At 45.8% G+C, this 18,114-nt stretch overlaps 1 protein-coding gene and 1 non-coding gene across 18 annotated transcripts; one reads left to right on the top strand and one right to left on the bottom strand.

Moving 5' to 3' along the window:
* Window positions 1–52: 52 nt before the first annotated feature.
* On the bottom strand, window positions 53–125 carry trnaa-agc (transfer RNA alanine (anticodon AGC)). Its single transcript has one exon. It is a non-coding gene; the product is annotated as a tRNA-Ala (tRNA).
* Window positions 109–17,611, top strand: brd8a (bromodomain containing 8a). Of its 17 annotated transcripts, XM_090226580.1 has the most exons (21): window positions 109–162; window positions 340–407; window positions 1,062–1,158; window positions 1,394–1,463; window positions 3,002–3,051; window positions 3,253–3,375; window positions 3,717–3,797; window positions 4,073–4,137; window positions 4,538–4,680; window positions 4,897–5,088; window positions 5,227–5,314; window positions 5,660–5,803; window positions 6,196–6,329; window positions 9,204–9,663; window positions 9,812–9,849; window positions 9,981–10,237; window positions 10,328–10,420; window positions 10,534–10,602; window positions 12,714–12,996; window positions 15,622–15,666; window positions 16,910–17,611. In XM_090226580.1, the coding sequence occupies exons 2-21, from the start codon at window positions 389–391 to the stop codon at window positions 16,967–16,969; spliced, it is 2,511 nt and encodes an 836-aa protein (XP_090082706.1). In that variant the 5' UTR covers window positions 109–162; window positions 340–388; the 3' UTR covers window positions 16,970–17,611. The 17 variants fall into 17 exon arrangements, 10 of the variants coding, with proteins under 10 accessions (XP_090082706.1, XP_036823733.1, XP_036823736.1 ...); XR_016493219.1 differs by having other exon boundaries at window positions 130–407; window positions 10,556–10,602; XM_036967838.2 differs by having other exon boundaries at window positions 130–407.
* Window positions 17,612–18,114: the final 503 nt, after the last annotated feature.

The raw sequence follows: 18,114 nt of genomic DNA, 5'->3' as shown, positions 1-18,114 counted from the left end.
ATGGTGTTTCATCAATACAATATATATATTTTTTGTACATTTACAAAACAGTTGGAGGATGCGGGCATCGATCCCGCTACCTCTCGCATGCTAAGCGAGCGCTCTACCATTTGAGCTAATCCCCCGATATGGCAGTGTCAGACCTCGGGACAATTTAACCGTGTAAGTTATTTGACTCGTCGCTCTGCAGTGCTGTACATATAATGCAAAGAAAACATGAAATAGCTCAGACAATGTACATATAATTATAGTTCTACACAGCGGCAGCCACAGTGAGTCTACACAAAATAAATATTTTCTCTTTTTTTAATCTGGATGATCTAACTTGGTTTACTGTAGACATAGTGGGTGGGTGGAGTGAGTACAGTATCTGCTGTATAACAAGAAGATGGCGAGCGGGGTTGGAAGTGAGTAAACGAGCCTGTTGTCAAATTATATGATTTTTAATGCATGGCAACCAGTTGTTCATGAGTCGTTTGCACTATAGTCTTGTGGATGATGTAACGTTACACGGCATTGCAAATCGGTGAATTCTTAATAGCCTACCCATGCTGGCATGAGATTTGAATGAATGGCTCACTCTTCCTTTTTTGCTAGACAACGTTAGCTGACCAGTTAGCAGAAGCTCGCTAGCTAGCTATTCTAAGTCACTAGCAAAATATTGCTAGTAGGTGCTTGTGCGGAAGTTCATCCTTCCGTATGTCTGATTAGAAAGGTGTTGAGATGAGTGCTTCGTGACTTTTGAAACATTCGTAGGGCATTTTGTAACAGCTCTCAAGATGGTAGCTAGCTTTAGGAAGCGCAACATTTATTTTCACCCCTCCTCCATACATGGCTTTGCTTGGTATTCAGTGTGGCCTAACCGCCTCAGCTATTTATCTGAAAGTTTATTTCATAATAGTTGTACCTAGTTGACAACAATGGGTTTTGTTTTGCAGGATCCTGGGACATCCTGACCTGTAAAATACGATGTGATTACCAGAAATTGTATTTTTTGAATATTACATGTCCTGTACTGACTCTGTCCATACCCGTACTTCCCCTCCACTCCTTATCTGCAGAACACAAGTTGCTCTCCATGGGTGCAAAGGAGCCATGGTCGGTGAGGGAGAAGCTGTGCTTGGCTACCTCTGTCATGAAGAGCGGGGACCAGAACTGGTAAAGCAGCACACGTTTAGGCCTACATCATGTTACTGTTCCTATGTTTTTGGACAGACCAGTCGAATCTTAGCCAGCCACCAACTTTCACTGAGTAAAGACTTCCAGTAATGGAAACATGCATTCGTCCATCTGTCACACAATTGATAATGTGAGAAAATATTTTGGAATAGAATTGGTCAGTTGAATAGGAATTGTGATTATGCAATAATAGGATATCTATCCATACCCACAGGGTGTCTGTCAGTCGAGCCATCAAACCATTTGCAGAGTCAGGACGACCCCCTGATTGGTTCTCACAAAAGGTAGGATATGCTCCAATAAATGAACACCATGAACAATCAAGAACCTGATGATAGCATCTGAAAAAGATTTGCATTTGGTGCCCATGATGAATCAGTAACCTTATGGACAGGGGTTGATTGTGTGAGAGAGGTGGCATGGGTCCTTTGCATTAACTCTACTTTCCCTAGCACTGTTTGTTTGCCATCAGTGTTCTCTTCCACTGCCCTGGCCGGTCAATAAACTGAGTACATACAGTGGGGCAAAAAAGTATTTAGTCAGCCTAAATACTTGTGCAAGTTCTCCGACTTAAAAAGATGAGATGCCTGTAATTTTCATCATAGGTACACTTCAACTATGACAGACAAAATGAGAAAAACAATCCAGAAAATCACATTGTAGGATTTCTAATGAATTTATTTGTAAATTATGGTGGAAAATAAGTATTTGGTCAATAACAAAAGTTTATCTCAATACTTTGTTATATACCCTTTGTTGGCAATGACATAGGTCAAAAGTTTTCTGTAAGTCTTCACAAGGTTTTCACACACTGTTGCTGGTATTTTGGCCCATTCCTCCATGCAGATTTCCTCTAGAGCAGTGATGTTTTGGGGCTGTTGCTGGGCAACACAGACTTTCAACTCCCTCCAAAGATTTTCTATGGGGTTGAGATCTGGAGACTGGCTAGGCCACTCCAGGACCTTGAAATGCTTCTTACGAAGCCACTCCTTCGTTGCCTGGGTGGTGTGTTTGGGATCATTGTCATGCTGAAAGACCCAGACACGTTTCAACTTCAATGCCCTTGCTGATGATAGGCTTTGTTACTTTGGTCCCAGCTCTCTGCAGGTCATTCACTAGGCCCCCCCCGTGTTGTTCTGGGATTTTTGCTCACCGTTCTTGTGATCATTTTGACCCCACGGGGTGAGATCTTGCGTGGAGCCCCAGATCGAGGGAGATTATCAGTGATCTTGTATGTCTTCCATTTCCTAATAATTGCTCCCACAGTTGATTTCTTCAAACCAAGCTGCTTACCTATTGCAGATTCAGTCTTTCCAGCCTGGTGCAGGTCTACAATTTTGTTTCTGGTGTCCTTTGACAGCTCTTTGGTCTTGGCCATAGTGGAGTTTGGAGTGTGACTGTTTGAGGTTGTGGACAGGTGTCTTTTATACCGAAAACAAGTTCAAACAACAGTTCAACATTAATACAGGTAACGAGTGGAGGACAGAGGAGCCTCTTAAAGAAGAAGTTACAGGTCTGTGAGAGACAGAAATCTTGCTTGTTTGTAGGTGACCAAATACTTATTTTCCACCATAATTTGCAAATAAATTCATAAAAAATCCTACATTGTGATCTTCTGGAATTTTGTTTCTCATTTTGTCTGTCATAGTTGAAGTGTACCTATGATGAAAATTACAGGCCTCTCTCGTATTTTTAAGTAGGAGAACTTGCACAATTGGTGGCTGACTAAATACTTTTTTGCCCCACTGTATATGCAGCCTGTTGAAATAAAGGAAATAATTGGCATATCTTCTCTCTTCCTATCTCTCTCTTTTTCTTCTAGCACTGTGCCTCCCAGTACTCAGAGCTCCTGGAGACAACAGAGACCCCAAAGTGAGCACAGCAGTCACTGTTATTTTCTGTCTTTTTCTGTGTGTGGCTGGATTTGTGATGGTTCTGCTGTTGCATTTCCTATGATCAGAGGGGGGTTGGAGAACATGGGTAGTATGTTAGTGTGAAGGGGGAGGCATTGGATTATGGATAACATGATCTTGTCTGGATGGCTTATGTTTATGGCACGGTATCTCTCCCCAGACGGAAACGTGGTGAGAAAGGTGAGGTGGTGGAGACGGTGGAGGATGTCATCGTCCGCAGGCTCACGGCAGAGAGGATTGATGAACTGAAGAGACTGATCAAAGACACACAGGAGAAGCACAGGTACACAGATTGTGGCAGGTAGGTAGCCTAGTGGTTAGAGCGTTGGGCTGGATCGAATCCCCGAGCTGACAAGGTAAAAAACTGTCATTCTGCCCCTGAGCAAGGCAGTTAATCCACTGTTCCCCGGGCACCAAAGACGTGGATGTCGAATTAAGGCAGCGGAAAACACGTCAGTTGAATACATTCAGTTCGACAACGGACTAGGTATCCCACTTTCCCTGTGTGCAATCTCTGATAGAGGGACAATCTATTCAAGAGACCATAATGGCCTTCAGTATATTTTTTTCTGCTACTTGATTGACCCAACTCTGATGTCAGTTGTTGACCTGCTGCATTCACAGGAAGCTGAAGACCGAGGCAGAGCTGATCCAAGCCGGGCACCTGGACTCCCAGATAGAGGATCTATGGGGAGAGATTGTGCAGTATGACCCTTTTATCTGTCTGCCTCTGTTACTATTTCTTTATCTATTTACATTACATGAGGCTGCTGAGGGAAGGATGGCTCATAATAATGTCTGGAATGGAGTGGATGGAATGGTATCAACCACGTGGAAACAAGGTGTTTGATACCATTCCATGAGTTCCGTTCCAGCCATTACTATGAGCCTGTCCTCCTCAATTCAGGTGCCACTAGCCACCTGTGATTTACATGTATATTTGCATTTTTCTGAAAAACTTGACTTTCTGTGCCTGTCAGGAAGAAGAAACAGGAACAGGACGAGGCAGACGTGAAAAGGAAGGTCACAGACACAGCCTATCTAGGTAACAGATAACCCACTTCATGCACACCACCAGCTGCTTTTGCCTGTAGCTTTTCTTAATCTACTCAGTAAATATAACCGTATTTTCTGCTATTGCTCCATGGGCACCCCTTTGTATATGTCTCACTCCAAACGTTGTAAAACACAATATACCAGATAGTATACAGGTTGATGAAGATGTAGTTATGTTTCTTCAATGATTCAATAAACCCACAGGGGATGTTGAAATAAAAAACATCATGCCAAGGGGTTTGGATTAGGAGCTCTATCAGAAAGTATATCGAAGGCTGAGATAGATGTGTACACAGCCACAAAGGTGGTCAAAGTGAATAGTAGATCAATTGTAGTGTGATTGGTCAAACTAAGAACAGTCTCACCCCGCCGCCCCACCCCCCTTCCAGCCAGACAGGCGGTGAAGAACACCCCTAAAAGAGTGCCCAGTGTGACCGTGCGCTCTCCCCTGGGGTGCGGCTCGCCAAGCCTCGAGTTCTGCCAAGGGGACACACCCCAGAGCACACCCGAGGACCCCAGCACCTCAGTGACTGTGAGTCCCTGTCAGCTACAGGGGAACGGGGCAGGGGCAGGGGCAGGTAGAGAGATGATTGGAGTTCAGTAGAAACATTCTTGATTTGATATCAATTAGATGTGGTGGAACGTGCTACACAGAATGCCTTTTCCTCGGCCTGCCTGCCTCTCCTTTGCATGTTATTCTCCCCCTGTTCCCTTTTCCCAACTTCATTTTCTCCCCTCCTCTCTGTAGGCACCAGGAGTAGCAGGGTTCATGCCCCTGACTGAGGCCTGTGGGCTGGGTGGTGCAGAGTCAGGCCTGGGCACTCTTCTGGATGAATCCCCACAAAAGAAGCTCTTGGGCCAGAAAGCCACGCCGCCACCATCCCCTCTCCTCTCTGAGCTACTGAAGAAAGGCAGTCTCCTACCCACAAGCCCCAGACTGGTATGTCTGAGAGGAAATAGTATTTCATAGAGATTGTTCACTTTCATAAAATGTAACTACCCAGAGCCATTTGAACATCTCAGACACACCGTCAGATGAATCCTCTTGCAGCTACAGAGTGCTGTGTTTGTCTTATAGGTTGGAGATGGTGACCTGCCTGGTAATATGACAATAGCACATGACCTACAGCTCACAGGCTCTGTTCTAGCTGGCAGTCTAGCAACAGGTACACACACTCACACTTATCAGTCCCTCCAGGACTTTGCAATTTTGCGATCACAACTTTTTTAGCAATATCAACAATTCCCCACATATTACATTTGACCAATTACCACACTATTTCTGCTTAAAACTGTCTGATCACCACAATACAAAAAAAGAGCTCGCAATTTTAACTAATCACAGCATTTTTATCGCATAAATTAGTTCAATCAAGTCAACAAACGTTTTCTCCATCTAATAGTTAAAATGTAGTATTGCTTAGCGTTGCATTTTGATTAGATCAAGGCTCTGCCTGCTCTCTGCATGCTCTGTGTGTGTCCGTGTGTGTGTGTGTGTACGTGTGCGTTAGGTGCCCCTACACTTTCTCGTCTGCTGGAGGCTGGGCCTCAGTTCTCAACTCCACTGGACTCCTTGGCCAGCAGCACAGACTCCTCCAGTGTCCTTCTCACTGCTGCACCCCCCACTATGGACTCCCCCGCCTCACTACACACAGGTCTCTCCCTTTCCCTTCCTGCCTCCCTCTCTCTGCTTCTATACTGTACTATACTATACTATACTATACTATACTTCTATACAATCACTGCCCATCCATCCTCTTCATTCTTTCGTCAACACCAAGCATCTCCTCTGTGTCTGTCATCAGATTGTGGCCATAAGTGTGTGATCAGTCTGTCACCTGAACATCAGACTCCTGTACATGACTTGTCAGTCCATCTCATCTCCTCCAACATGAAGCACATCCCCATGATTATGTCCTCAGTCTGTTGTCTTTACCCAGAGATTGTATTTTAATCATATAAGGCTGTTAGTAATGTGTGTGTGTGTGTGTGTGTGTATGTATGTGTGTGTGTGTGTGTGTGTGTGTGTGTGTGTGTGTGTGTACAGGAGGGAATGAGGTGGGAGCCTCCCTGCCTGGCCCAGGGGATGGGACAGAAGAAGACCTAGTGACGGTGTCCTACATGGCAGAAGAATTGGACCTGGAGACAGTGGGGGACATCATCGCCATCATCGAGGACAAGGTGCTCCTTCTACGCCTCACACACCTAAAAACATGAGATGTGTTTGAATACCCATTCTAACATACTATATACTAAAGTCGTGGCCAAAAGTTTTGAGAATGACACAAATATTAATTTTCGCAAAGTCTGCTGCCTCAGTTTGTATCATGGCAATTTGCATATACTCAATAATGTTATGAAGAGTGATCAGATGAATTGCAATTAATTGCAAAGTACCTCTTTGCCATGCAAATTAATTGAATCCCCCAAAAACATTTCCACTGCATTTCAGCCCTGCCACAAAAGGACCAGCTGACATCATGTCAGTGATACTCTCGTTAACACAGGTGTGAGTGTTGACGAGGACAAGGCTGGAGATCACTCTGTCATGCTGATTGAGTTAGAATAACAGACTGGAAGCTTCAAAAGGAGGGTGGTATTTGGAATCATTGTTCTTCCTCTGTCAAACATGGTTACCTGCAAGGAAACACGTGCCGTCTTCATTGCTTTGTACAAAAAGGGCTTCACAGCCAAGGATATTGCTGCCAGTAAGATTGCACCTAAATCAACAATTTATCGGATCATCAAGAACTTCAAGGAGAGCGGTTCAATTGTTGTGAAGAAGGCTTCATGGTGCCCAAGAAAGTTCAGCAAGCGCCAGGACCGTCTCCTTAAGTTGATTCAGCTGCGGGATCGGGGCACCACCAGTACAGAGCTTGCTCAGGAATGGCAACAGGCAGGTGTGAGTGCATCTGCACACACAGTGAGGCAAATACTTTTGGAGGATGGCCTGGTGTCAAGAAGGGCAGCAAAGAAGCCATTTCTCTCCAGGAAAAACATCAGGGACAGACTGATATTCTGCAAAAAGTACAGAGATTGGACTGCTGAGGACTGGGGTAAAGCTTGTCCGGAGAAGACAAGGTGAGCGCTACCATCAGTCCTGTGTCATGCCAACAGTAAAGCATCCTGAGACCATTCATGTGTGGGGTTGCTTCTCAGCCAAGGGAGTTGGCTCACTCACAATTTTGCCTAAGAACACAGCCATGAATAAAGAATGGTACCAACACATCCTCCGAGAGCAACTTCTCCCAACCCTCCAGGAACAGTTTGGTGATGAACAATGCCTTTTCCAGCATGATGGAGCACCTTGCCATAAGGCAAAAGTGATAACTAAGTGGCTTGGGGAACAAAACATTGATATTTTGGGTCCGTGGCTAGGAAACTCCCCAGACCTTAATCCCATTGAGAACTTGTGGTCAATCCTCAAGAGGCGGGTGGACAAACAAAAACCCACAGATTCTGACAAACTCCAAGCATTGATTATGGAAGAATGGCTGCCATCAGTCAGGATGTGGCCCAGAAGTTAATTGACAGCATGCCAGGGCAGATTGCGAATATTGACTCTTTGCATCAAATTCATGTAATTGTCAATAAAAGCCTTTGACACTTATGAAATGCTTGTAATTATACTTCAGTATTCCATAGTAACATCTGGCAAAATATCTAAAGACACTGAAGCAGCAAACTTTTTGGAAATTAATATTTGTGTCATTCTCAAAACTTTTGACCACGACTGTACATACTTAATGGGTATATACAACATACTATATACTATTAGTTAATTTTAGTATACTGTAAACGAACGGTATCCTTTCAGTTGAGCATATTAGCGCTAAGTCTGTCTACCGGAAGTTGATGCTGTTGCTATGCAATCTTTTGACAGCTTGTTAGCATAACAAATTACTAGCTAGACATTTTACGACTTCGGGTGTGTTAGTAAATTAAATTTGGAGTGTCAGAGTGCATTCTGGGCACTCGTAAATTCCGAGCATTGTCAGCTTGTCCGTTCGTAAATTCAGAGCGTTTCCCTCTCGGAGTGTTCAGAGTGCACACTGGACGTTCTAGCCGAGGAGTAGGGTTGATCCGAGCATTCGTTCTGACCATCACAACGGCAGTCAAGCACACAAGCTAATTGGCTAGCTACTTCCAGACACAAATGAGAGAACACCTCACTCTGACCATTTTTCTCGCCCTGGCAGAGCTGGTTAGTTTGTTTTCATGTTATCCAGAGCGTTGGTGACTGTAACTGTGCTGCTGAAAACAATTTAATTAAGCTTTTTTGCCAACGTTTACTGACACCGGCCATATTCAATGGGTGTTGAGCGTTCGTAAATTCATCAATTATTCTGCACTATACCACTTAGCTAGGAATGACGTAAATAATCATGTCAATAAATGTTGGGTAGTTAGTTAGTTAGATATCATATAGTTATTAAACTGGCAAGTTCGATGTATTAGTAGCTAACTAACTTTAGGTATCTAGCTAGCATACCGGTACCTGAAATGATATGCTATGTGGTGCATAAAGGATAGCGTAGCCAACAAACTGTCAGCCAACACAACATGTAGCATAACTTAGCCGAAAAGTAATTACTTTATTACATTGCTCAACATTTTGTTAACTTTGTCATAATTAGTTAAAGCATTGAATTTGTATCCGCTCTCATCGGACTTGGGCTGCATATTTTCTGCCATTGTCTTCAAATCTGAAAACGTTGTGAAGCCACGCCCATTTTGGGAAGAATTGCATTAATAGTGAAATAGTGTCCACTGCTTGTATACTTCGTATTTTGGCAAATGTAGAATGACATCCGGGAACTTTTGGCATTCTAACTATATCCATATTATGACCAATAAGCATACTAAGCATAAGCATACTCAATTTACGTCACAAATAGTATGGTTAGTGCGGTTAGTATGAGTATTGGAACACAGCTATGGAATGATACTCAACTGTTCTGCCTATAAAGCCATAGTGATATCAGCCTCCTCTGCTTAATGACAGTACATTTAATAGGTCTTTACAGTGACAAGCTGTGACCTGTCATCCTACAGGGTGATGAGAATACTGAGGCTTTGGATGCGGCTGCAGTGGAGGCTGCTCTGTCCCTGTGTGAGGAGACAGGCCATGCCCTGTCTGGCCATTGGGAGCCAGGGCCCTTCAAGTCCCCTGAGTGTGACCCTTCTGGGGCCTCACACCTCTCCTCCCTCGCTGGCAGTCTGGAGATGAAGAGGGAGGTCATGCAGTTAAGGGGTGGGACCTCTGCATGTGACAGCCAGGACAACTGTCCATCAGGGTACCCACACCCCCTGGGCATCAGTGGCCTTCCTCCCTCCTCCTCGTCCTCCTCCTGCTCTTCTATGATGCTAGAGCACAGCCAGGCTATTGGGGCTCGTCTGCATCCTGGGGCCATGGGCGGGGCCGATGGGGAGGGAAGCCCAGTCTCTCCCCACGCCACCATCAGGTGTGAGAGTGAAGAGTGGACGCAGCAAGGAGCTGACACCCCATATGCAGGTCACTCATAGCCCTGGCACATCAGACTGACAGTCATACACAGAGGCCCAGACACCTGCCTTGGGCACAAGCTCTTGAGTAAACACGTTTGCCATCTGTTCTCATCATCACTTCCTGTTTCTCTTTTCACTTTCTCTTTCTCCCTCAGACTCCGAGGATGGCCCCATGACAAGAAGACATTCCAAGGTACACCTCGCCCTCACTGAGGAGAGAACAGGCTTGTGCTGCTGATACCTGTTGTCCTTGTGTTAGAACCTGAAATCCACTGTAGATATATCCAACTCACTCTCTCGCCCTCTCTCTCTGAACTTGTGTAGGACGTGAAGGAGGAAGAGGGGGTGAGCGACGGAGAGGAGGGGAGTGCCTCAGAGACTAAAGAGGGCCTGGATGGGGATGGGGGGGATGAGGAGGGGGACGGAGCAGAGGCCTACCTGTCGGAGGCAGAGGGGGAGACCGAGCTGGAACCCCCAGCCAGTGAGAGTGAGGACGGGTACAGTCTGCACACAGCCTCCTCCTCTCTGCAGCTCCACACCACTGCAGACTCTATCCCCAGCAGCCCTGCCTCCTCCCAGTTGTGAGTCACACACACACCACACACACACACACCACCAAGCATGTCTATATCTGGTCAAAACTCCCTCTCTCTTTTTCTCTGTCTATTCAGTTCAATGTGCAGTGAGGACCAGGAGGCCAGACAGGCTCAGAAGATCTGGAAAAAAGCCATCATGCTGGTATGGCGTGCAGCTGCCAATCATAGGTAAGAATCTCACTCATGGAACCCCGGGCTATAACAGGATCCTGCCTGCACCATGCTCCAGGCCTCTCATTTCAGCTTTTGAAAGTCATATATTTGCTGTGTTCCTGATGCAGGTATGCTAATGTATTCCTGCAGCCTGTGACTGATGACATTGCCCCGGGGTACCACAGTATTGTTCACAGGTAAGCACTGACATAGGGAACAGGTAAACACTGACCACTGACACAGGGAACAGGTAAACACTGACCACTGACACAGGGAACAGGTAAACACTGACCACTGACACAGGGAACAGGTAAACACTGACCACTGGCACAGGAAACAGGTAAACACTGACACAGGGAACAGGTAAACACTGACCACTGACACAGGAAACAGGTAAACACTGACACAGGGAACAGGTAAACACTGACCACTGGCACAGGGAACAGGTAAACACTGACCACTGGCACAGGAAACAGGTAAACACTGACACAGGGAACAGGTAAACACTGACCACTGACACAGGAAACAGGTAAACACTGACCGCTGACACAGGGAACAGGTAAACACTGACCACTGACACAGGAAACAGGTAAACACTGACACAGGGAACAGGTAAACACTGACCGCTGACACAGGAAACAGGTAAACACTGACCACTGACACAGGGAACAAGTAAACACTGACCGCTGACACAGGAAACAGGTAAACACTGACCGATGACACAGGAAACAGGTAAACACTGACCACTGACACAGGGAACAGGTAAACACTGACCGCTGACACAGGAAACAGGTAAACACTGACACAGGGAACAGGTAAACACTGACCACTGACACAGGGAACAGGTCAACACTGACCACTGACACAGGGGAAACAGGTTAACACTGACCACTGACACAGGGAACAGGTAAACACTGACCACTGACACAGGAAACAGGTAAACACTGACCACTGACACAGGGAACAGGTAAACACTGACCACTGACACAGGGAACAGGTAAACACTGACACAGGGAACAAGTAAACACTGACCGCTGACACAGGGAACAGGTAAACACTGACCGCTGACACAGGGAACAGGTAAACACTGACCGCTGACACAGGGAACAGGTAAACACTGACCGCTGACACAGGGAACAGGTAAACACTGACCACTGACACAGGGAACAGGTAAACACTGACCGCTGACACAGGGAACAGGTAAACACTGACCACTGGCACAGGGAACAGGTAAACACTGACCACTGGCACAGGAAACAGGTAAACACTGACACAGGGAACAGGTAAACACTGACCACTGACACAGGGAACAGGTAAACACTGACCGCTGACACAGGGAACAGGTAAACACTGACCACTGACACAGGAAACAGGTAAACACTGACACAGGGAACAGGTAAACACTGACCGCTGACACAGGAAACAGGTAAACACTGACCACTGACACAGGGAACAAGTAAACACTGACCGCTGACACAGGAAACAGGTAAACACTGACCGATGACACAGGAAACAGGTAAACACTGACCACTGACACAGGGAACAGGTAAACACTGACCGCTGACACAGGAAACAGGTAAACACTGACACAGGGAACAGGTAAACACTGACCACTGACACAGGGAACAGGTCAACACTGACCACTGACACAGGGGAAACAGGTTAACACTGACCACTGACACAGGGAACAGGTAAACACTGACCACTGACACAGGAAACAGGTAAACACTGACCACTGACACAGGGAACAGGTAAACACTGACCACTGACACAGGGAACAGGTAAACACTGACACAGGGAACAAGTAAACACTGACCGCTGACACAGGGAACAGGTAAACACTGACCGCTGACACAGGGAACAGGTAAACACTGACCGCTGACACAGGGAACAGGTAAACACTGACCGCTGACACAGGGAACAGGTAAACACTGACCACTGACACAGGGAACAGGTAAACACTGACCGCTGACACAGGGAACAGGTAAACACTGACCACTGACACAGGGAACAGGTAAACACTGACCACTGACACAGGGAACAGGTAAACACTGACCACTGACACAGGGAACAGGTGCTTTCTTTGCTGGCTCAGCCTTCCCATTCAGTCTATCTGTCGGACAACCTGACCACGCTCCCCTCTCCTCCGCCCCTCCCTCTCCTCCGCCCCTCCCTCTCCTCTGCCCCTCCCTCTCCTCCGCCCCTCTCTCTCCTCCGCCCCTCTCTCTCCTCCACCCCTCTCTCTCCTCCACCCCTCTCTCTCCTCCAACCCTCTCTCTCCTCCGCCTCTCTCTCTCCTCCACCCCAGGCCCATGGACCTGTCCACCATTAAGAAGAGCATTGAGACCGGTCTGATCCGCACCACGGCAGAGTTCCAGCGGGACATCATGCTGATGTTCCAGAACGCGGTGATGTACAACAGCTGTGACCACGACGTGTTCCACATGGCCCTGGAGATGCAGAGGGACGTTCTGGAGCAGATCCAGCAGTTCCTGGCCACACAGCTCATCATGCAGACCTCCGAGTCTGGCGTCAGCGCCAAGAGCCTGAGGGGCCGGGAGAGCACCCGCAAGCAGGACCCCTCGGACAAGGTGTTCTGCTCATTGGGACGGCACGGGGTAGTGGGTCTATAGATAAGAATGAGAGGAGAGAATGGGGGAGAATGGAGAGTCCAGGAGAGGAAAGGAAGGTGAGGATTTGGGGATGCAAATAGAGCCAGATTAGGGGTCAGTTTAACCTCAGAGGAAAGGAAAGGGAACAAGTCTCTTACCATTGGCAGGCAGCAAAACACAGTGTCCTAGATTTTATATGGGGCACATGTATGTCAGCCATAGTGTTTTCTTAATACATGATCTGTGCTTCACTGTTCATTTTATCCATTTCCCCATTGATATCCTTCACTATTCTCCACTGTGAGTTGTCATGGATGGAAACCATACGGTTGGTTGGCTTCATGGGCTTGGATGGTGTTAAACTCATGATAGTAGATAGGACTCCCTCAGATGTATGTCTGGTAATACTGTTGAATTGCATCACAGACAATGACACAAAATAGTTGAAACACATGCACTGCTCTCCCATACCTGTGCATATATAAACTCAGCAAAAAAAGAAACGTCCCTTTTTCAGGACCCTGTCTTTCAAAGATGATTTGTAAAAATCCAAATAACTTCACAGATCTTCATTGTAAAGGGTTTAGATCCCGTTTCCCATGCTTGTTCAATGAACCAAACAATTTATGAACATGCACCTGTGGAACGGTCATTAAAGACACTAACAGTGTAAGCTGTAGGCAATTAAGTTCACAGTTATAAAAACTTAGGACACTAAAGAGGCCTTTCTACTAACTCTGAAAAACACCAAAAGAAAGATGCCCAGGGTCCCTGCTCATCTGAGTGAACGTGCATTAGGCATTCTGCAAGGAGGCATGAGGACTGGAATGTGGCCAGGGCAATAAATTGCAATGTCTGTACTGTGAGACGCCTAAGACAGCCCTGCAGGGAGACAGGACGGACAGCAGATCGACCTCGCAGTGGCAGACCACGTGTAACAACACCAGGCACAGGATCGGTACATCCGAACATCACACCTGCGGGACAGGTACAGGATGGCAACAACAACTGCTCGAGTTACACCAGGAATGCACAATCACTCCATCGGTGCTCAGACTGTCCGCAATAGGCTGAGAGAGGCTGGACTGAGGGCTTGTCGGCCTGTTGTAAGGCACTGACGAGTTGCCGTTTTGTATCACCAGGGGTGATGGTCTGATACGCGTTTATCATCGAAGGAATGAGCGTTACACCGAGGCCTGTACTCTGGAGCGGGATCGATTTGGAGGTGGAGGGTCCGTCATGGTCTGGGGCGGTGTGTCACAGCATCATCGGACTGAGCTTGTTGTCATTGCATGCAATCTCAACGCTTTGCGTTACAGGGAAGACATCCTCCTCCCTCTTGTGGTACCCTTCCTGCAGGCTCATCCTGACATTACCCTCCAGCATGACAATGCCACCAGGCATACTGCTCGTTCTGTGTGTGATTTCCTGCAAAACAGGAATGTCAGATTTCTGCCATGGCCAGCGAAGAGCCCAGATCTCAATCCCATTGAGCACATCTGGGACCTGTTGGATCGGAGGGTGAGGGTTAGGGCCATTCCCCCCAGAAATGTGCGGGAACTTGCAGATGCCTTGGTGGAAGAGTGGGGTAACATCTCACAGCAAGAACTGGCAAATCTGGTGCAGTCCATGAGGTGGAGGTGCACTGCAGTACTTAATGCAGCTGGTGGCCACACCAGATACTGACTGTTACTTTGATTTTGAACCCCCCTTTGTTCAGGGACACATTATTCCATTTATGTTAGTCACATGTTTGTGAAACTTGTTCAGTTTATGTCTCAGTTGTTGAATCTTATGTTCATACAAATATTTACATGTTATGTTTGCTGAAAATAAACACAGTTGACAGTGAGAGGATGTTTCTTTTTTTGCTGAGTTTAGGAACAACGTGAGACAAAGGTCACTGTGAGTTCACGCAGTTAAATTTCTCACAACTCTCAATCTGATGCATACCTGACACACACACTTTCTTGTCCATCCTTTCACATCCTTTGTGTCTGTTGGCTTTTTGTGTATTTGTGTGGGTTTGTGTGCGCGTGTATTTTGTGTGTGTACCTCCAGCTTGTTATATAATGTATGTGAAGACAGCCATGGCAACACTCCAACCTTGTGTTCCTCTCCAGTTTCTCTAGCTCTGGCTGGTAGATAGCAGGAAAGGTCATGGTTTAGGGAGACAATCAATTTTCGATTTAGCGGGACAGATCCAATTTTTATTGTAGTATTTGAATTTTGCTATGCTACAAAATGTCATATTTGGTCACATGGTACATATTGTCACTGGGATGTTTAGATTTGGTTAATCACAAAAAACTGCTCCAACAATCTCTTCATAATCCAAGTGAGGAATTGGTTTCCCACCTGTTTTGTACCTGCTGCTCTATGTTTGCCCACAGGGTTATATCGTATACAGTATTTATAGTGTCCATGAGTGGTGGTGTGCATTTATTTTATACCCTCTCTTGGATGGGTCTGTATCTTTTTAAGTGGGTGTATGTAGTTCTCTGTTGTCGGGATGGGTGCTCCACTGCTCCTCTTCTTTCCTTGTTTTCTGTGTGGGTGTGTCTTTGATCCCTCTTTCTGACTGTATCCTTTGTCCTCTCACAGGACAGTGTCCCCATGGCCTCTCCTGCCTTCCTTCTCTCTCTCTTTGTAAGTACCCGGTCTGCAGTTTATGACCTGTCAGACTACAGCTGGGGTATTCACATTCTGCAGCTTATGACCTGTCAGACTACAGCTGAGGTATTCACATTCTGCAGCTTATGACCTGTCAGACTACAGCTGGGGTATTCACATTCTGCAGCTTATGACCTGTCAGACTACAGCTGGGGTATTCACATTCTGCAGCTTATGACCTGTCAGACTACAGCTGAGGTATTCTCATTCTGCAGCTTATGACCTGTCAGACTACAGCTGAGGTATTCACATTCTGCAGCTTATGACCTGTCAGACTACAGCTGAGGTATTCACATTCTGCAGCTTATGACCTGTCAGACTACAGCTGAGGTATTCACATTCTGCAGCTTATGACCTGTCAGACTACAGCTGAGGTATTCACATTCTGCAGCTTATGACCTGTCAGACTACAGCTGGGGTATTCACATTCTGCAGCTTATGACCTGTCAGGCTACAGCTGAGGTATTCACATCCTGGCCCTAGGTCACACAAATCAAATTCAAATCAAATTTATTTATATAGCCCTTCTTACATCAGCTGATATATCAAAGTGCTGTACAGAAACCCAGCCTAAAACGCCAAACGGCAAGCAATGCAGGTGTATAAGCACACTGCTTGAATCAACTTTTTCAACATCATTTCAATGAAGTTACGTTGAGCCAACGTGGAACAGACGTCTGTGCCCAGTGGGTAGTATTTTCATTTCTTACACTTCCCCCCTCTCTCTCTCTCTCTCACTCGCTCCTACACACACATGCAGGCATATAGCAAAAACAAAAAAAAATTGGCTCACTTTCATGCACACAAGCATTTTGGTTTGTAATTTGCATTGAATCTAAATGGTTTTTTTAAAATTTTACCTTAACTGACTTGCCTAGTTAAATATAGAACAAATTCCTATTCTCAATGTCAGCCTAGGAACAGTGGGTTAACTGCCTTTTTTCAGGGGCAGAACAACAGAATTTTATCTCATCAGCTCGGGGATTTGATCTTGCAACCTTTCAGTTACAAGTCCAACGCTCTAACCACTAGGCTACCTGCTGCCCCAGGAACCCTGTTTCCTTTAATTTACAAACACAAAAGTATGATGGCCAGTCCATCCGGTGTCCAGGTTACAGGTGTGAACGACTGTGTTTTCCAGGGTGATGGCTAGTTTTTCAAGCTTCTGTTTGCTTTGGACCAGAGTTAACCCATCTCTTCTCTGTGCCCATCTATACAGGATGGGGGCACCAGGGGGCGCCGTTGTGCCATAGAAGCCGACCTGAAGATGAAGAAATAAGCCGCAGGGAAGCAGCTGAAGACTGGAATACGTCTGATTGGTGTCCTCCGTGGTCATGTCCCACTTGATTACGCTAACGAAGGACACCACAGTCGGGGTCAATGTCGTTCCATGTCCTGTCACTTCAATTGGACATGGCGTGTCTCGCTGAGAGCCATTCCTGAATTGCAGTTTAGAGAACGCAACGAGAGCTGGGCGATAGACAAAAATCCATATCATGATAAATAGAATACGTTTATAACATTAATGTGCAGCAGTTCTTTATTACCTTAACTACTAGTACTTTGAATGTTGTAGCTATCAATTGTTCAATTTAACTATCACCCATATTAGCAGACTCATTTAATTTCAAACTTCACATTTCTCCAGTATAGGCTTCTTATCGTACTGAAAGACATCAGCAAAAAGTGTTTGGTTCAGTCGGTGTCGAACATTTCCGGTTTATCTTCCCAGCTCTAAACTCAAACCCAGCACTGAGAATCACTTATTCCCCAACTTCTGAATGTGTCAACAGAAAACATATAGTCCTTGCATTGTGTATGTCAATTGTTTTGAAGTCCTCTGTATAGTATTGTACAGGCATGTCCCTTGTGTACATATGGTGACCCAATAAATATTTGTCGCAAGATTGTGGTTCTCCAACTCAAAGCAAAGTGTGTGATTTAAAAAATAAATAAAAAGAAGCTATAATCCTTAGTTGACATGTCCATTTTTGGACTTAAATTAATGATATCTATTGATTCTTGAAAAATAACTTAAATGCCTAAAATCAAATCAAAGGTTATTTGTCACGTGTGCCGAATACAACAGTGAAACGCTTACTCACAGGCTCTAACCAATAGTGCGGAGAGAAAAAAAGTGTGTGTGTGTGTAGGTAAGTAAAGAAATAAAACAACAGTAAAAAGACATTTGAAAATAAGAGTAGCGAAGCTATAAAAGTAGTGAGGCTATATACAGACACCGGTTAGTCAGGCTTATTGAAGTAGTATGTACATGTAGATATGGTTCAAGTGACTGCATATATGATGAACAGAGTGTAGCAGTAGCATAAAGAGGGGTTGGCAGGTGGTGGGACACAATGCAGATATCCCGGTTAGCCAATGTGTGGGAGCACTGGTTGGTCGGGCCAATTGAGGTAGTATGTA

This window comes from Oncorhynchus mykiss, chromosome 29 (genome assembly GCF_057628025.1).
Source record: "Oncorhynchus mykiss isolate SJ-2025 chromosome 29, ASM5762802v1, whole genome shotgun sequence".
Taxonomy (NCBI): domain Eukaryota; kingdom Metazoa; phylum Chordata; class Actinopteri; order Salmoniformes; family Salmonidae; genus Oncorhynchus; species Oncorhynchus mykiss.
Note: the sequence above shows the minus strand (reverse complement) of the source record. Positions and strands in the feature narration are given on the sequence as shown.